Here is a 21,492-nt window from a genome sequence, read left to right as displayed (position 1 = left end):
ATATAAAAACTTAAGCTAGGAATAATAAAATAAAATAAAATGTCTGAGCGTTCCCTTGCGATTCCATGTGCAAGTGGTTAACCGACAACACATCTTAAGTAGCCTCAAGGCTCATAGTTCATTTATGCAGTAAGAGACAGGATGCTTCACTTACCAGGTTTGCTAGAATGTAGTGATAGTTCTTCATGTTCTTTTTTTGCGCTGCAATCTGAAAGACAAATGCAACATGCATGAGAGCGTAAAAGAGCACCTCTCCCTCACCATCAGCTAATGGCAGGCCTCTTTCATTCAGCGCCAGTTAAAGTATCATTTAACTGCCTGGCTCTCTAAATAGAAATGAATAGGTTCGGGAATAGTCCCATCATTCGAGACTTAATTGTACACCCTCCCAAGCTCACTGAGTGTGGAATATCTGTGATCAGAAGGGGCAGTCGGAACTACACGAGAAGGAAGGGAGGAAAGAAAGATTTGGCATCTGTCACCATGGGAAGTCCAATTATAGGACTTAATGACTACATGGGCATGAAGACCACAGGAACACCTGTGAACAGCAGCGGGCGGGCCTCTGGAAGCACACCGCCAGGGTTAATTGTATCGGATACTGATTTCTGATCACTTGGTTTGGCAGTGGTTTCTTTGAGATCTTGACAGTCTGGATGGTGATTACTAGTGAGAAGATTAATTGCCTTGGTGTGCCTGAAGGAGGAATTCATTGTTTCTCAAATAATTTTCTCGCCTCTCTTGGAAAGGCATGACATAACTTTAAAGTGTACAGAAATATCATCTGCTTTTTAAGAGGACATGTAATGTTCTATAATTAACTCAACATATCATTTCAAACTGTCTAAAAATGAACTGAGATGTCCCCGAGTAACTTATTTAGCCAATAAAGTAAAAGATAAAAACGAAAATGTCCTTAGAAATGTCCTAAGAAATGAAATTACAGTACAGTGTTGTAATAGGAAGCATCTTGATATTTGTGATAAGTCTGTGTTTATTTAATGTTAAAATAATAATTCAGTGTCCTGCTTTGCTAAATGTTAAGGTCAGATGAAACTCCACAGAAGTTTCCACCCTTTTCGAACAATGAATTTCCAGCACATTTGTGACATTTGCCTGTCGATTGTGATTACTAGACAAATTTGTTTTTATTATAATTATTTTAATAAAAAAACAAAATCACATGATCCTTAAGAAAAAAATCTAATATGCTGATTTGCTGCTCAAGAAACATTTATTATTATTATTATTATTATTATCAATGTTGAAAACAGATGTGCTGCTTTTTTCTGAAAGATCATGTGACACTGAAGACTGTAGTAATGATGCAGAAAATGCAGCTTTGCCGTCACAAGAAAAATTACATTTAAAAAAAATAATTCAAAGCATTAGAAACTTCTTTTAAAAAAATTGCAGTTTCCAAACTTTTGACAGGTACTGTAATTTTATAAACATATTATAATTATAATTAGATATGATTATATAAATAAATCAATAATAATATTATTTATTTAATTCAATTTATATACTTTTTTTTTTAATGGGCCTCATTTACTAAGCACGTTTGTATGCAGATTTCAATCACAAATTTGTGATTGAAATCTGCATACAAACGTTTTCAAAAACAAATCATGATTCATCAATAACTTTCGTTCTTAAATTTATTCTAAATTCACGAAAAAAATGTAAGAACAACTGAAACCACTCCTATGCAAAAATCACATACTCTTGGTGGCCTTATAAATATGTTAAGATGACATTTTAAACATAGATAAAGATTTTGAATATATTTCATCATATATATTTAATATATATATATATATATATATATATATATATATATATATATATATATATATATATATATATATATATATATACACATACATAGGCTATCAGTAAAAAGTAATAGCGTTATAGCTAATTGTTTTATTGAAATTATTTACCTTGTTCCCTGTCAACCACCTGGTTATTGATTCATTGTATAATGCACTAGATACAAAAATGAAACGCTTTCCTAATCTTTGTTCAACCCTAAGAAATATATGAAGCATTTACCAAGTTTAAAATGGAATTGAGTCTCTCCAGCTCACAGTCCAGAATGATCTTGTACTCCTTCTTATTTTCCAGATCTTGGATGGTTTTCAAGAATGCCGCCTCTGTCAGGGTGTCAAAGTTTATGGATGTCACCTGCCAGGTCTTCTCGGAAGCAGTGTCCAAAATCTTCTGCAGCACTGTCAGACCTTCAAAAACAAAAACAAAAAAACCAATAAAAAGACTCATATGTCTATAATTGAATATTTCTAACAGGCATCTGCTTGCATTTATACCACATTTGTTGCAGCACAATATGTTGAAGCATCTGTACCTTTTCAAAATATCAGTATTTTAAGACAGTGATGCAGCTCTAAGAATATCACTTTAGTGAGGTACCGTACTGTAACATTCTGTAACATTCAAAACCCACATGCTCCGTTGAGTCACATACTCCTGAGGAGAAGCTCTGTCTCTACATTCAGCAGGGGGTCTCCGCTGTTCTGCTCCAGCTCTGATGAACATCTGCTTTCATATAACTAAGAAACTCCTACTCAGAATTTGGACAGCTAAACACTAAACTTCAAATGTTCCTTCTTCAGCTTAGAGAAAGTTCTGGGTGTTTTTGTGAGGAGGAGGACCAGCAAAGACGTGTTTGAAGTTGTTTAGTCTGGACACATTTAGAAAAACCTTGAGTGATCATAGTTAAATAAAGTATTTAGATATGCAACCTTCCTTTTTTCACTAAACAGTGCTCTACTATTACTTCTAGCTTGCTTACGCCTGATTCTCAGCATCACATCCTCTTATATCCTTGGATGTTTTTCCTCCGGTGCTTATCTTTTCAAGGAAAACAGAACCTCACGTTGAGGAACTGCCTTTTGTAATCCGGTAGATCAAAGCCACTACCACCAATTGTATAAATTGGATAGCTATGCTTTTCTTAGAGGAAATTAAACCATTTGATATTAATGGACATTACTCTGCTGAGAGTCAGCTTTTGGATGGCTTGCTGTGAATTTCATTAGAACTGAACAACCAATTTTACTGTATGTCTCTCGCCATGCAGAGATGCGATGTATGAATAAACATGCACCATTTCAGATCATTTGACTTTTTCTTTCAGGCTGTTTATCAAGTACCTGCTTGACTGCATGTCACGTGATGGCATCTTACATTCTGAGAGAAACTAATAAAAGAAAACGACTGATTGCTCCTCAAAAAGGAACTGTTTGAATCTGACAGCTTTTTTCCCTGTGTATCAGACACATTGATAGGTAGTTTAATGAAAGATGATCGTTCCTCAGTAGCATTTGTATTCTTAAGGTGAGTGCTTTCCTAGCCTCCTCAGATCTATTGATTTGAACAATTAATTGAACAGAATTAAGCAAATTCCTCCATTTATTAGACTGTTACCTAGGTCAATGACAAATAATAGTTTCCCAGATAAAGTAAAGGAAATTAGTTTTATATACAAAATGTACCAAGCTTTCAGAAATGTTTTTGCATTCATAGTTTTATATTGTTAAATATTTATACCACTTTCAACAAAAGTTTAAATTTAAACTTTTATGACATAACCATTATGTAAAAAGGAAATAATACTTAATTAATGATTACTTGAAAAACATAATTTCAATAAATAAATAGTTTTAACAAAAACATAATTAGCACCATATGGCTTGATTGGGCAAACAGAAGTTTTTCAAATATTTATAATATTTAAAAATAAATTGCTTCAATGCTATTTTTTCTCCTAAGGAACAGTAATTAAAGATTATTCCAAACTGCTTAAGTCTTAAGGTTTTTTTTTTTTAAAGAATTTCATCCATTTAATGAGGATTTTTTTACTTCATGCCACAAAAAAAAGACTTATTTCAGAAATTATTATTATTCAAACATAACAATTTTTTTTAAATGGCCATTTTAAAATTCCTCACAAAATGTCAGTTTCTTCAGCATGAATACTTTTATATATTTTATTGACCAATGTCTTTAAATCCCCACCAATAACAACAAATAGAAAACAAAACGCTGCTAAGTGCCACTACAGTGTTAAATCGAAATATTTCAGCATATTAAAAGTAATCTCATCAGTAATACAAATGCTGATCAAAAGTGATATACTGTGTTTAAAAAGAGAACTGGGTGGTCATGCAGCACTTACCAACTTCAAAAGACAATCTCATTCAGTCATGCTGACTGAGTTAAGTAAGTTCCCTGTCCCTGTCCTTTACATAGAGGAACAGGATCAAAGTCTGTGCATTTAAAAAAACAACAACTAATAATTATGATCCTTTGAAACAACGATCAGCGTTATGATAAGTTTACTGGTCAATATGAAGGACGAATTCTGCAGGCAGCAGAATTTCAACTTCAAAGACATCAAATCTCCAATTCAACCAAAGGCAACTGCTTTCAAAGCAAAAGCTAGATCAATGCGGACACCTATAACCACACATCAGTGTTCGAGCAGCACAAATGAAAAAAAAGAAAAAACCCCAAAAAACGACCAACCTCCTAATAAAGCCTGACTATGCATTCAGTGGAAAATTAGGCCATGCAAAAGTTCAGCAAGTGAGATGTTTTAATGCAATCTAGCTGGCACATTTAAATGGGTCAGGAAAGCAACACAAACTCAAAGAAATTAATCCAAGACAACGTTAATAAGCCAATTTATGTATTTAAATGAATTTGCATTTATTGTGAATGCTTGGTTGCACTTTCTGTCATGGGTTTGGCTAATAATTGGTGCTGTCATCACATTTCCTCGTACATTGTGGCCCAGTCTCCAACAAGGACTCTTGGTGTTAAAAAAAAATTATGCATTTTGCTTCATTGTCAAAATATGTATAAAAATTTGTCCATTTGTGTTAACACCATGTCTTTTGAACAGCTCTTGCATTATTTGTTTTCCCAAATGGAGCAGAAAAAAGGTTTTGGCGCAGAGTCAACAATATCTAGAGATGAGCAGATAGAAACATTATAAATATAGACACTGATCTTGGCCCACTGCATTCTATTATCATAATATGTTAACAATGCATATCATTAACTAAAACAAGACTACAATCTGGACTGCAGCAAATGTAGAAAGATACGCTTAGGTCTCTGCATCATATTCATTGAAGCTTTTGTCATTAGGATGAAATTTTGTAGAATTTTGCATACTACCTACACTCTTCACTTCACTGCTGTCAATATTAGTCCAAAGAAATCTTTCACTCCACACCTCTCTGTAAAATAACAGATTTTCTAATTATAGAATCAGTACTTGGATTATTATGCAACAGAAGCCAGAATTAGGTTTGTCATTGAAGGAGCGGTGAGACAGCCATTGCATTCACTGGCATTCATTAAAAGACTGTATCAGATTGCCTTTCGAAACGCCTCTACAGCCACACCAACGCTCTACCCTCTCCTGACGCCTGCATCTTGGCAGCTATGAAATTGTCTCGTGCCACAGAGCAAACCAGCTTTATCTCCCACCGAGCAGCACTAACCCCCAGATAAGAAGGAGGGAGAAACGGACAGTGCATTCTGTCCGTCTCCTGTTAGTGTTGTGTACCGCGACTGCGCCGTTGATGATAAGGCAGGAAAAGGGAAGGAGATGAGAGTATGGATTGTCTTGGAAGAGCAGAACTGGCTTGATATCACCTGGTCTCTCTGTGCTTCTTCATATCTCACGTACAGGAACAAATTGAATTTCCCTCCATGTCCTTTTGAGTCCAAAGCAGTGTGTTTTCCTTGCCTTCTTCAACAAAGCCGGCTGTGTGTTTAAAGGCCCTAACTCTATTATCTGGGTCTTTGAGGAGATAGCGCACATGCGCCCGGCTCATCATGCTTCAGCTTGGTAAACATCTGTGTGAGTTGGCAAGGGCAGATTTAGGGGGTTGTGATCACTAAACTGCTGCTAGCTCCACAGATGATGCTCGTCCCATCTGCAACGGCTTTGAGATGTCATCTCTGAGCACCTTGACAAATGACGCAGTAAACAGTTTAATGTGAGACCAGGTTATTGTAGCAGTGTTTACGCATGGTAACAGAGAAAACACAACACCTCACCTCATTACAGACTTGAAGCATTTCTAAAGGTTGGACTATTTTAACCATGACATGTTGCATTTATATAAAAATGCAGCACGCCAATTACAGCACTGCCATAAAAAATAAACATCTAGATGAACATGTCAACCTAAATAATAGAAAAAAGTTATGGCTGAAAACAGTGATGCACAAGCACTGGACAAAGACGACCATCTGCATTATGTACATTAAAAGAAATATGGCTGAATTAGGAATGTATGGTATTAAAATTCCAGCTGATTACTGATAAGGAGAGTTATTCATGTTATGGGTGATAACCGATAATGGCCGATATTAAAATTCTATGTTATTTTGTCTAATAGTATAGAAATAAATCACAAAAAACTAAAATCAGTCTTTTAAATAATACAAGTGAAATTACTCATCACAACATTATAAGTACACTATGAAATATGGATATTAATTTTGAGATTAAAGATTACATTTAACAGTGATTAAAATTATTAGTGTCGAGTGTTAGACAACAGCAAACATAATCTAAATATGAAAATAGAGGAAGCACACTTAAATATTGTAAAAAATAAAATATTACAAATCTCTATTTCCTCTAACCGATATGTTACCAATATACTATGCATAAAATTAATCGGCATGTCATATAAATAATTTGATTTAAAAAAAGGGAAAAAACAGACTCTCTGACAGATTTTGTGTCAGCAGAGACAAAGTACAGTTATGATTATATCCACCAGTTCAACATATGACATGACATAAACATTTCACACACACACACACACACACACACACACACACACACACACACACACACACACACACACGAGTTACTTAAAAGGTTTAAAATAACCTAGAGACTGAGTACTGCTGTATCTAGGCAACAGGAGAGCAGTGGGGGCTTCTAGAGGTAGTAGTTGTATTTGTGTGTGGATAAAACACTCAGTGACCTTGTGTTCCTAGTTCAGTACTGGCAAACATGAGAATGTGAATCAATAACGTGTTTCATGATTGAGATTTTAATTTCCCTCAGCTTTATATTAATCAAGAGTGGGGTGTGGGGTGTAGAAAAATGCAATATTGTGTAACATTATGGGGGTATTCATTTGTTATTTGCACATGCTCTCTGTGTTGTTTTAGTGCTGATTCACTAAAGGAATTATGCAAATCAGATTATGCACAAATGCTGCCACAAAATCTGAACATCACTGTGCAGCATCTCTCCACCACTGCAATCCAGACACCTAACTCTTTAAAATGCTCAACTACACCACGCATATGGATATATGGCCGGTTATGACGTTTTTCTCCATCCTTGGATGAATAATTCCTGCCATAATGAATAGACAATGCACACAGATACCTGTTTTAAATGAAGTCCTGTGTACTACCAACTGCTTCCTGTGAATGTTAATGATGGGATGGGAAGTTAATGTCACCATGCAAACAGAGCTGTTCAATTTGTAGTCTCAAAACCAGGAAGAGAATTTGCATTTTCTAGTCATGGGATCCCATGGGAACTTCCTTTAGGTTTGTAGATTAGTATTTAACTTTCATCAGGCCTGATTTTTGCATGTTGATACAAGTTGATCAAAATTAATTTATAAAATGGAATTAGGGGTGTCACGATATACTGGTATTGACGAAAACCGTGATATTTTGAAAAAATTAAACATTGATGATATGTTAATACTACAGTATTGCTACCCGCCATAAAACGGAAAAGAAAAAGATGACGACAATGGCCCAAAGAGATGGGTAACTTCAACTGGAACACAAAATCATGTCGTCGGAGACAAAAGAGAGACACTCTTTCTTTACCCAAAAAGTTTGCTCGCCAATGTGTGAGTGTTTTGGATTACTTCCAAAACCAATGTAATCAATTACATTACACATTTAAGGTAATATAATCAGACTACTGATTACTTTTAGGTTACTTTTGACATAACTTGTTTATCATATTGAAAGTAAATATGTTAGGTCAAAGGTTCAGCTGACAAATAAAGTTCTGTGACATGAATTTGTACATTTGTGTTTGAAAGACAAAAGCTTTACAAAGACAGCAAAACAATTATTCAAATAAAAATGAATGTGTTCGTCAGGAGTTGATTAGATATGCAATGTTGGATTGTTGAGAAAACATGCTATTAATTCAATAAAGTGAAATTATTTCTGTAAATCCAGTGGTCAAATTCTGTGTGGGTCTCAGTTTTCAGTGATAGTCAGGAAAACATTCTGAACATATAAAAGGATACATATAAAACGTATAAAATTAGGAATAATTTACTGCCATTGTGAGAATAATGTAATCATGTAATCAATAAAAAAGTAACTGTAGTCTGATTATGAGTATTTTAAAACATAATATAATCTAATTACAAGTACTTAATTTTTGGAATCTGATTATGTAATCCAGATTACATGTAATTAGTTACTACCCAGTAAGGCTTGTCAGCTAAAATGTGTGTTTGTTTGTTTTTTACTAAAATTACATGCTATGTAGTACAGGATATTTTCATCAAAAGACAAAAACTATATCTTAAACAAAAAACTGCCACAAATCACTACAACTACCATAAAGACGTGAGTTTACAGTGAGGAAAATAAGTATTTGAACACCCTGCTATTTTGCAAGTTCTCCCACTTGGAAATCATGGAGGGGTCTGAAATTATCATCGTAGGTGCATGTCCACTGTGAGAGACATAATCTAAAATAAAAAAATCCAGAAATCACAATATATGATTTTTTAACTATTTATTTGTATGATACATCTGCAAATAAGTATTTGAACACCTGTCTATCACCTAGAATTCTGACCCTCAAAGACCTGTTAGTCTGCCTTTAAAATGTCCACCTCCACTCCATTTATTATCCTAAATTAGATGCACCTGTTTGAGGTCGTTAGCTGCATAAAGACACCTGTCCACCCCATACAATCAGTAAGAATCCAACTACTAACATGGCCAAGACCAAAGAGCTGTCCAAAGACACTAGAGACAAAATTGTACACCTCCACAAGGCTGGAAAGGGCTACGGGGAAATTGCTAAGCAGCTTGGTGAAAAAAGGTCCACTGTTGGAGCAATCATTAGAAAATGGAAGAAGCTAAACATGACTGTCAATCTCCCTCGGACTGGGGCTCCATGCAAGATCTCACCTCATGGGGTCTCAATGATCCTAAGAAAGGTGACAAATCAGCCCAGAACTACACGGGAGGAGCTGGTCAATGACCTGAAAAGAGCTGGGACCACCGTTTCCAAGGTTACTGTCGGTAATACACTAAGACGTCATGGTTTGAAATCATGCATGGCACGGAAGGTTCCCCTGCTTAAACCAGCACATGTCAAGGCCCGTCTTAAGTTTGCCAATGACCATTTGGATGATCCAGAGGAGTCATGGGAGAAAGTCATGTGGTCAGATGAGACCAAAATATAACTTTTTGGTCATAATTCCACTAAACGTGTTTGGAGGAAGAAGAATGATGAGTACCATCCCAAGAACACCATCCCTACTGTGAAGCATGGGGGTGGTAGCATCATGCTTTGGGGGTGTTTTTCTGCACATGGGACAGGGCGACTGCACTGTATTAAGGAGAGGATGACCGGGGCCATGTATTGCGAGATTTTGGGGAACAACCTCCTTCCCTCAGTTAGAGCATTGAAGATGGGTCGAGGCTGGGTCTTCCAACATGACAATGACCCGAAGCACACAGCCAGGATAACCAAGGAGTGGCTCTGTAAGAAGCATATCAAGGTTCTGGCGTGGCCTAGCCAGTCTCCAGACCTAAACCCAATAGAGAATCTTTGGAGGGAGCTCAAACTCCGTGTTTCTCAGCGACAGCCCAGAAACCTGACTGATCTAGAGAAGATCTGTGTGGAGGAGTGGGCCAAAATCCCTCCTGCAGTGTGTGCAAACCTGGTGAAAAACTACAGGAAACGTTTGACCTCTGTAATTGCAAACAAAGGCTACTGTACCAAATATTAACATTGATTTTCTCAGGTGTTCAAATACTTATATGCAGCTGTATCATACAAATAAATAGTTAAAAAATCATACATTGTGATTTCTGGATTTTTTTTTTTAGATTATGTCTCTCACAGTGGACATGCACCTGCGATGACAATTTCAGACCCCTCCATGATTTCTAAGTGGGAGAACTTGCAAAATAGCTGGGTGTTCAAATACTTATTTTCCTCACTGTACATGCTTGAGGGAATGGACAACTGTAGTCCTAATATAGAGGCTTCAGAATTCACAACTGATGTCAGACTGTGTATAATGTATGCTGTAGAACAGAACATTAAAGTCTCTTCAAATAGCCTAACGTGAACCACAGACCTTATTTTACTCACAAATCGAAGACTGTTATTCTAAAACCCCTTTGGGAAATTCCCAAGGGAAGCCATGGTGAATTAGTCTTCCAGGTTGGTCTACAAATTGATTTCATGACTGAATAGTTCTATAGCACTGAGTTTGGTGAATAGGGCGCAATCAATAATGAGCCTAATTTACATAGAAATGAGGCATGTTTGTGCAAAAAACAATGACTTCATTTAAATATGGCGCAATGCTATTCCAATGCGTTTAGCACATGGTTAAATTGGATTGTGGGTGGTTAATGGATAAGACGCAGGTTTTTGTGCAGAAATACTGTGCACGACATTGGCACAAATGTTAAATGGATTCGCTCACTTCCTATGGTCTGATGCTCTCATTTGCATTGCACTGTTCTGGTCGTGAGGATCCGTAAATGATCGCAGTAATGATTTAGAGTTATTCTCTAATGACAACATGGCAATTTGATAATGATTGGATATGGCAAATATGATGGAGCACCACACACGTGTCTCCACTCATAGGAGATATTATGGTGCAGCCAGCGCTCGTACACACTTAAATCACAATAGAAGATCTTTCAGTGAACTTCAAACTGATTATAAGAACAATCCTGCAGAAATCAGGGACTCATAAGTAAAATTACTACACCCGAGGCACTGGAAATGTCAAAGTATAACCCTATTACAAGACAAGCATGAGCACCTCAACAGGATTATAACAAATCATCACGTTTTTCAAACTTTCCCAGCAATATCCTCTAAAGCTCCTAAATCACAAATCACTAAATCATCTTCGTGACATCCCGAGCAACCTTACAGAGTATTACAACATTTAATCACAACTGCAACTGCAGTGGCAATGCAGATACAGAAAAAAGCAAATTAAATATTTACCTCACCCTGAAAACGTATAAATTCAGTTTCCGTTATTGTACTTTTGAAATGGCACGTTAGCAAGATAAAAAGCCAACCTGAGTCTGAGCTGTACATGTAGACGAACTTAGTCCACTTGTAGTGTTCGACAAGGGCGATCAGAGCATCCTGGAGCTCAGGTCTCAGCTGGATCACAAACTGGTTGTTGGTATCGATGGGGAAGCTGGGCGTGACGAAGCACACGTGCAGAGCGCCGCAGAACGACATGAGCATGTTCATGGTCTTCCTGTCATACAGACCAATTATGGCGTAGACTCCTTTGGAGAACTGTGAACAAACTGGGAAGAAAAAAGAAGAAATGTAAGACTAATGTAATGGACATTAGATTTGGATTATAAAATGCATTTTTGAAGAATGTGAAAGTAAGTTGTAAAAAACATTTTTTTTAAATGCTGCTTTGGAACGATATCTGTTGCGATAAGCAATATGCAAATTTGGAGTGCTTGGCATTAAAACATGAAAACCTCTGGGGGAAAAAAGTTAACATTTTGTTTTAAGGATGTTTGGGTATTTTTGCTACAAACAAACAAAAAAAAATATTATGAAAATTGCTGCTGATGCAACTGCATATATACATCTGAATTAAAACATCAGCTCATCGACAATATAAAACTTGTGAAACATTCATTAGCACTATACTGTACTTCCAACATCTTTCAATCAATACCCAGGGTTTACGCAAGAAAGCAAGTCAATATGTTATCTAAAGTTCTGTCATGATCACCCCCAAAGCACTTCCTCCTGAAAAAACAAGACCTCAATATGTCTTGCCCTGCATTCTTCTTTGTAATTACAGTGACAGTGAAACCTCCACCCACCAATCATCTCTCCTCCAGCCCCCTCACAGCCGGCTAAACCCTGTATGCTTCAGAAGCACATGGCAATTGATTTGTATTGCAGTACTCCAGAAGGGGGTCCGTTTCATTTACTTGTGAGTCTTTTGTTACAGGCGTTGTCAAATCTGGGTCTTCTCAAACAGAAAAGCTCCAGAACACCCTTGAAACATTGAGCATATTGAATTTCCTACATTTTCACCTCAACTCCAAACTGTATCCTACTTCGTTCCCTTTACTTATATTCTGTAATTATATAAATGTTCCTCTGGGATATTTCACTGCTCCACTGTCTTTTTTAAACTCTTGTACACTGCATTCATTAATAATAATGCAGGCGTTTTTAGATATAATTATTGCGCATTTATTATAAAACTATATGAGAGCCTTGCTTACCATAAATTTAAATCTCAGCAGCTAAAATTCAAAAGTGTTTTCAAGCTAACACCTTGCATTGGTTCCAGCTAACGTATAATTCTAGGGAAGATACGTGCCATTTGCATTCAGACATTGGTTCCCTGGGGCTTCGAGCATGTGAATGAGGGATGTGCCACAGTTGTGACATTCTTCAGCTCCAAATCTTCCCCTTAGGCGAGCAAACTTTCAAATCAGCCTCAGAACACAACCCAGAAGGCAGATAGCTTTCTCTGCTATGCATCTACAATAGCATGCACTATTTAAGCTTCATTCCCCTATAATAATGACCCTCATTCTCCCCTCCACAGCACTGATAGTGAGGATTGACAAAATGTACTGTCACTGCAAGATATGTATCTTTTAAAACAGGCGATAAAGAGTCAATGCGAGGCTGCACAATGCATTTATCTCAACCATTTGGAAAGATAACGCAAGATTTCTGTGTGCACATCTTCTTTATCAGTGTTCTTCATGCCTACCGCAGATAAAGTGTGTGTGTGTGTGTGTGTGTGTGGGGGGGGGGGGGGGGGGGGGGGGCGAAAAGAACAACGCATTTTTATGTAGTGCTGCTTGGAAGGAGTATCAGGGTTTGAATCTCTGTGTTCGGGTACAGAGCATGCGTATGAATGTATAGTCGGGTTGGGGAGGAGAAAACAACTTTTCTGCCTGCGGTGATCTCCACAATGCTGATAGATGTTTGTGACAGGTGGGTCCAGTATGAGTGATCTCGTCTGATCTTCAGTCACTGCAGTGAAGATGAGAGGAGCTCTGCTGCATCAATCTGTTCCAGCAGCCTCTGTTCTCCTTGCCTTAGGTTATTGAGAATCTGAGGTAAAAAAGGGTGTTTGAACTGATGTGCAGTCCTAAGGGAGCTGTGACATGGCTGATAAACCAAAATGGAAACAGGAGCCATTTGTGCCAGCCATGGTTAATCAGAGATGCGGTTTTATGCTGAGGATATTTGAACTAAAATGAGTCATTCCTGATGAAGGTATAGTTTACCCAAAAATTTACATTTTGGCATTAGTAACCCTCATGTCATTCTCACACTTTATTTATATGCCGTGAAACCCAAAATGCAGATTTTAGGCAGAATGTCCAAGCTTCACCATCTGTTTTCCTAAATGCGGATGGTGATTTTTACTGACAAGCACCAAAAATGACAAAAATAAAGCACCATATTAGGTATCCATATGACTCATGCACTATATTCCAAGTCTTCTCAAGACATACAGTACTATACACTCAAAAAAGTGTAACAGGCTATCGTTACCTTAAATGAACATTTCTGTCATTAATTACTCACCCTCATGTCGTTCCAAACCCCTAAGACCTTCATTCATCTTCGGAACACAAATTAAGATATTTTTGATGAAATCTGAGAGCTTTCTGTCCCTCCATTGACAGCAACGTCATTGCAACTTTTAAGGCCCAGAAAGGTAGTAAAAACATTGTTAAAATAGTCCATGTAACTACAGTGGTTCAACCTTAATATTATGAAGCGACGAGAATTAGGGCTGCGTGATAAAACGATAACGATATGTCTCGCGATAGACACGTAATCAATATCAATAAAAAATGTGTTCGATAAAACGTTCGATAATTTTGCCGTTGCTAACACAATGCTAAATCATAAATCAGATGTATGTACAATAACATTACGATGTCCAGCAATCAATTTAAATAGGACATTGGGTTTAATTTGTGATTTAATGAGGTCTAATATATGTTGTTAGTGGCGAAAATGTTCACTGAAATGGTCCAGTGGCAGTACTTTTGCCAAGCGTGTCAGAGGTTCTGGGTTCTGATCATGTTTATCAGTAGTTGTATATCAGGCAGGGACACGTGCATTTTGTTTTGTAATTTCACCGGAATGAATAGAGAGTCTCCACCACGGATTGAAGCGCGCGTCCGAGTGAAGACTGTGCGCGAGCCACAAGAGAACACTGTATCCGCGCCACTGATCGCAGTGGCAACGAGCACTTTGATCACTTGATTTCAAAAACAACACATTTCAGCTCCAGATCGCCTCTTATTTAACAAACAAACTAAATGAATGCTCTGCTAGTTAACTGGAGATGTTTTATTTATTTGTATTGGTACATTCGTGCCGCGAGATGTTTCAAAAGTGGTGGGGACAATATCGACCTTAGCAAAAAGTGGTGGGGACATGTCCCACCCGTCCAACCCGCAAATTACACCTATGAGTCAGACCGTTGCCGGTTTCTCTATGTTTATATTTAACACTTTGCATTGTATTACACTTTATTAAGCATTTCTTACGTATTCTTTAATTTTGCACCTTAATGTTGAGAGATAATTGTTAAGTGTTCATTGTGATTTTAGACTTATGTTTACATTTGAATTATTTGAGTGTTATCCATGGTTGTGTTGACATTTCTGCCTTTATAACTGAGGGGATTATAATCAGAGGAAGGTTAAGTTTAAAATAAAAATGTTAAAATGTAATATATTTTTCTCCTGATCCTTATTTTAAATAGGTCATAAAAAATATAAATAATTATCGATATCGACCTATATGAAACACTTATATCGTGATACAGTTTTCAGCCATATCGCCCAGCCCTAACGAGAATACTTTTTGCTGTCAATGGAGGGACAGAAAGCTCTCAGATTTCATCAAAAATATGTTTTTATTTAATAATAATATTTGTGTTTGGAACAAATTAAACGGGTTTGGAACCACATGAGGGTGAGTAATTAATGACAGAATTAAAATTTTTGGGTGAACTAAACCTTTAAGGATCTATTTCTACCTGATCTGACCCTTAAAAATGTAGTCAGGTTAGTAAATGTAGTTAGATATTATAATCATATATTATAATATCATATATTTTTTTCCCATTTTTCCTATGATGGTTACGGCCCTGGTACACACATGGAAAGATAATTTAGGGAATTCACTCCTGAAGCTTGACTGTGTGTATGTGGGCAATTCCCATTTTTTGTATAGAAATCAGAAACTTGTTCAAGATTTCCTTGCATGTTTCACAAAGAACATAATACAAGGTTGAAATGTCATGAAAGTGAGTTAATGCCAAAAATTTCATTTTTAGGTAAACTGCTCCTTACAAAAGAATGAAAAGGTGGCAGCTCATCATGAATTCTGTATCATTAGGGCCCAGCGTTTCACTGAAAATACCTAGATCATTTCAGAGATTACAGCCAAGCGGGCTCTTTTTGTCACCTAACAGAATCAGATTTTGTCCCTGGTGTCCTCTAAGCGGTTTGTAGCCTCAGTCTTTGCAAGATGATATATCTGATAAGGTACATTTTTATCACTGTATCATTCCAGCCCAGTGAAGGTCGGGGAGCATGTAGCCCTACAGGCACATATACTGAAATCACCACTGCTAACCTCAGTGCCATTCCCTCTGAACTGCATCCAGTTCCTAACGGCTAATGAAGCTAATGACATACCCGTCATCTATAATCAACAATCAAGCATCCAAAGCTTACTGGTATCAAAAAAGCCAGTCATATTTCACAATGCATCATTTTAAATCCGTCTAATGGCTGGAAGTCCTTGCTAATGAATATGCAGCTGATGCTAACGTGGCTACGGATATTCAAGTAGGAGCTTATTGCCTTTAAAGTCTTCCATCACTTGTATATAAAGCTTCAAATTAAGGCAACCACACAGGTAAAAGCTCTTCAGAGGTCTATGTGAATTCCACAGGGAAGAGACACAAAACAGTGTTTGTTCCTGAACTCGCTGTGACATGAGCTTCAATGGGTCTCTTTGGAGCTCGCCTGATTGACATGCTGTGGACATTTGGCCCGACTGCATGTCAATGTGATGAAAGGACTGATACATGCTGAAAGGAGGACCACGGGGCCGAACGGGACTAATGCCAAAAACTGACTGTCATAAAGGCTTGTGATATGGCAAAAGCAGAAACGTTCTTAAAATAATTCATGTATGGAAGAAAAAGGAATCTGTCCTATTCACAACAGACAAAAGCCTGTTTGCCAGATTTAAAATGATGTGATGAGGGGTTTTATTCAACTAGAGAGGCGAGAGGAGAAACACTCATCACCATCATGACAGACGTTGACTGGTTATTTCAACTGTCTTGGAGAGGTCGACGTACTGCATGTAACTCACTATTCATCAGTGCAACTGACAACTCAAATCAAAGGTGCATGCAATTCTTGAGCATGAATATTGTATGGCAATTTTCATGCGGTCGGATATTCCGTTTGAAAACATCTAAGGGCCCAGCCAATTCTAATAAACTGTTTACTGTGAAATAATGTGATGCATTCCAAATGAAAGCTGAAATATAGCATTCAAACCGATTGAGATCATATTAAAGGGATAGTTCACCTGAAAATGAAATTTCTGTCATCATTTACTCACAGTCACTCTTAAACCTGGATGACTTTCTTCTGCTAAACACAAAATAATGATTTTGAGGAATATTCTTGTCTGTTTTTCTCTTTTCAGTAAAAGTCAGTAGGAACCAAGCAACATTGTGCTCCATTGACTTTCATTGTATGGACACAAAACTTTTTTTCAAAACTGTATCTAGACAGGTTTGAAGCAACATGACAGTGAGTAATGATGACAGGAGGCTCACATTGCCCTATATAAACATACTACATCATGGGACCTCTATAACTGAGCTTTAATTTCTGTTCCCATCAGCACTTTCACTATTAAACTTCCCTGTCCTGAAGACATTTTCAGAACAGTATTCTACAATATGTCCACTGCAATCTAATCTTAACACTCCAGTAGTTTTACACTGTGCAGTGTGTTGCCATTTATGTAGGATAAAGCCCACTATTATGTGGTAATTTAGGGAACAATTTTCCTTCTCCAGAAGAACACCTGTCCAACTCCAGCTAAACATTGTCAATTCCCTCCCACATAAGTGGATTTTTCATGATAACTCCCTTTGTGGCTCTGCTCCCACATGCATACATCAAAACCCCTGAAAATAATCACTTTGGCTATGATGCAATGAATAATAGATTAAATGAATCTATTTGAGCTGTGCTAAACGGTTACTGTAGCTCTTCAGAGTTAAGGCATCTTCGGCAACTGTTTCAGGCGCATATCTAAGAAAATAAGAGTCTGTACAGCTCTGTGTGCCATTTCTGCCATGCATGTCATCTATTTAAGTAGTATAAATATGATAACAGATAATGATTCACAGTTATGGGAACACGTCTAAATGTCTTCTTATTAATAAAATATAAAACCCTTACATGTGTTATACAAAGAAATATACATTTCTTGGGTAAAAGATGACAGGCTGTATTTTTTCTTTGCTCTTTTCAGATTATCTGACAGCATTAAAAAATTTAGAAATGCAAAGTCGTACACTATAACAGATTTCAGCTGATCTGATTTGCAGCAGAAACGCATGTGACCACATTGCACTTGTAGTATAGACGCTAATCTGTCCTGATGTCAACCCAGACAACAGCAAAGGACCGCACACTCACCTGTCAATCAACCATTGCACTAAAACAGTGGTTCTCAGTCTCAGCTGACCACTTGTGATTGGATCACTCAAGACGAAAGCTAATTCCAGGTGTAAACAAAACTTAAGACGGCACCATTGTCGAGATGAGCACATTAAGAGTAAACATGCTGTTTTTGAAGTACTCAACTATCTTCAATGGCTGTTTATGTTAATATTCTATTTTAATATTGTCAATTATTGGTCAAAAATGGACACTGAAGAAAACAGTGTCGAAACAGGCTTGAAATTCTAAATGTCTGCATTACTGTATTGCCATTACTGCAGGTTGGTATTTTTTAACAAAAATGTACTCAATTCTCCACAGTTTTTATGAACATATCAATCAAGTGACAAAAACACTGATTTCTTTTGTTATGTTTCTTAAAGACCCATTCATTGTTCTCTATAGTCCTGTTTTTTTTTCTTGCGGCAAAAGAGGAAAATGATCAAATTATAATCAAACTGAATTTGGTTGCACTTTCTGCCACACAAATTGCTCAAGTGCTCTTGGGTTTAGTTCTGGGATGGTGTATACAGCGATTAGAGGATAAGACAGCAGCCATGCACAATCGCCCCAGATGAGCCAACTCTCTGCATGCAGATGTAATTAGCTCCATATAATTACTTTCACACTTCCCTGTGACAAGAACATACGTACTCAGCCCTTACGTTAAACTTTCCTTTGATAGCCTCCCAAGACCCTCTCCGATGTCACCCTATAAAAATGCCTTAAGGAGTCCCCTAAAATGGAAAACATCGCTGCAGCCCCAGTTTCTTTGCTCAGCTTTCAAGTAAACAGCATACTCTGCTTTGAGGCGCTGAGACTCATTTAAAAAGGCACCAGTGATGTGTACATGAGAGAGGTTTATCACACATACTCATCTGGGAGAGACTATATAGCCCATATGACTTCTCTGAACTTCCGATCAGTCTACTCTGCTAGTGTCGAAGTATCTCAAACATCTGAAATATTTTCTCTCTCTTCATCAGAAGCTGTCTGCATGCTAAGCTTTATGTTGTACGACGCTGGCAGGGTTGAACACAAACATGGAAAGGTTGCATGTGTCAATCTCAGACATCAAAGGGCAACATTTGTGATTGACAGCCAGCTGAGACAGTAATGAGGATGTTTTCTCTGTTCAGCTTGTCTAAAAATTTTCATATTAGCAATACGTTTCATATTCCAATTCATGACAGAAAATATGTTGTCTAATCTGTTGATACACTCTAAAAAAAACATGTTAAATGTAACAACTGTGGTGCCAGAAATTCGCTGTAAAAAATGTGGTGATGATGCTTCAGGCAATGTTTCAACAGAAATAAACTAAAGCCAAAAATAATGCATTAAACAACATAAAATGCATATCCTTACAAAACTGATAACAAAAATAAGCGGAAACATAACTATTTAAACATGGACTTTTGGGAGTGCCTTTTAATTAGTTACAAAGACTTATAAATAAAGATTTTATTTTACAGTATTTTACTGGAAAAGTAAATGTATTGCCTTGTTAAATATCATATTTTGTACAATAAATAAAATGGTGATTTATGCAAAAACAAAATACATGCACTGTTTCTTTAATCTAAGCATTAAAGTATTTGGTAAGGTAACTGCATTTTTACATTTTCCATTAAAATTAAAAAAATATATATATTAAATTAAGAAAACATGATAAATGCATAAATCTATTTTGTGAACACGTAAAGAGCACATGAATATGAAAGTAGTGAAATTAAACAAACTACTGTGGCAAATTGAAATGAAGCATCTGGAAATGTGAAAAAACACCATTGGCTCCTGTCAAAATCAACCTCAGGTGTTCTAGAACATTTTGCCAGCTTTGCAGTTCCACCTGACAGTAATCCAGCTGGGTTTAAGACTATTAGTGAAGACACGTTTACTTAACTAAGCCTGCACTATTTCACTGGCACAAATCATCTGTGCAGAGTCGGAAATTTAGCAAAGCAACAAGGTTGATAGAAACAGGTCGCGTGCGCACTGCAGAGGTTTGGCTTTGGGAAGAATAACAGACCTATGACATATATATTAATACAGAACTTACAGGCGTATGTCATGGCAAAGCTGCTCCCCGTGTCCACCATGTCCACTTGTGGTACCAGTTTAGGAACATCATTGTGTTGAGAGAGCGCGAAACGGAACACGTCGTATTCATGGGAGTCGGTTGGAAACAAACCTCCTGTCGAGATTACAAAAAAAGTCATTCAGGGAAAATAACAGCAGAATGGGAATATTTAAACCCAGATGGTTAACTGTACCTCACCCTGTGCGACTGAAACTTTAAATCTCTGTCAGGACACGGTTATGAACAATAGCCGCCGAGTACTCACCTATGTTGATGTTACTTGGGAAACTTGAACATGAACACAACCCAAGCAAACCGGTTAAGAGAAAGACGAAGCTTTGCCGCATATTTCCGTTTGCATTTGAGAAACTGACGAAAAGCCAAATGCCAAACATATATGTATATCCCAAAGTCTTTGCCTCTTCACTCACACTGAGCCCATAGCGGTAACACAGAGCCAGCAGAGCGCAGTGAATCCCAGTCAGTCCTGTTGGCAATAGCGGTGGTGAGTGAATAAGCGCGTCTCTGACAGCTCTACTTACAAATGAACACAACACTCTCTGTAGTGTCAGCAGAAGAAAGAAAAAGCGCTCTTGATCGCTTTCTTAACATCACCGCGCGCTCCCGCTAGCTCGTTACTCTACTCAGAGTAGAAGAGCATATGACTGGGGGTAAACTTGAATCCGTGCGCAGACTGTACCATTTTATAACAGCACGATTTTCTCCAATTTGCAAATGTGTAGCTATGTAAGATTATTAGCTATACATCACAAACTGCATAAAATATATATATTGGGAGTAGAGGAGCCTCGAGTCTGATCAGTTAAAAGCTTCTGAGCAACAGAATTGGTGCAAAAAATGTTATCCAACAAGAAATCAAACACACCACTTTTTTTCTCTGTATATAGATGCCAAATATGAATATCTGAGGGGAATTTTTTTTTTTTTAAACATGTTACAAGTTCTTAAAAATAAAATGTCATCATAGGCTAGGCATATATATTTAAAAAAAAAAACGTTTTGTTTTTTTTACAAACATTTTGAGTTGACTATGTCAATGTCAATATAGTCATCAAGTAAAAAAAAAAAAAAGTAACACTTTAATTGCACTATTAATTTTAATTAATATTATGAATCTTAAACTCAAATTTTACATTTACATCTAGAGTAAACAGGCAATTGGTTCTTTTAACTTTAATCCACACTGAGTTTGGTGGAAAAAACACAAATCAAGACATCTCATTAGTTAGGTCATCAAGACAGTTATCTTGCCCCTTTAGATTTCTTCCCAAAAT

The 21,492-nt window shown here is 37.0% G+C and overlaps 1 protein-coding gene across 4 annotated transcripts in view; it reads right to left on the bottom strand.

Annotated features, from left to right (window-relative positions):
- The window catches only part of gria1b (glutamate receptor, ionotropic, AMPA 1b), a 52,030-nt gene extending 31,181 nt beyond the window's left edge, over window positions 1–20,849 (bottom strand). For 3 of the 4 annotated variants that reach the window (XM_084136300.1, XM_084136298.1, XM_084136299.1), the window contains exons 1-5: window positions 20,463–20,815; window positions 20,177–20,311; window positions 11,401–11,640; window positions 2,059–2,243; window positions 155–208 (exon numbers count right to left, since the gene is read on the bottom strand). In XM_084136300.1, coding sequence (XP_083992426.1) covers window positions 155–208; window positions 2,059–2,243; window positions 11,401–11,640; window positions 20,177–20,311; window positions 20,463–20,592 — 744 coding nt within the window. In that variant the 5' untranslated portion in view covers window positions 20,593–20,815. Of the gene's footprint in view, window positions 1–154; window positions 209–2,058; window positions 2,244–11,400; window positions 11,641–20,176; window positions 20,312–20,462 lie in introns of all 4 variants that reach the window. The other variant, XM_084136301.1, reaches the window with a different exon arrangement.
- Window positions 20,850–21,492: the final 643 nt, after the last annotated feature.

The sequence above is a fragment of the Abramis brama genome (genome assembly GCF_963993115.1).
Source record: "Abramis brama genome assembly, chromosome: 15".
NCBI classification, from domain to species: domain Eukaryota; kingdom Metazoa; phylum Chordata; class Actinopteri; order Cypriniformes; family Leuciscidae; genus Abramis; species Abramis brama.
The sequence above is the reverse complement of the archived record's forward strand: the minus strand, read 5'-3'. Positions and strand labels throughout refer to the sequence as shown.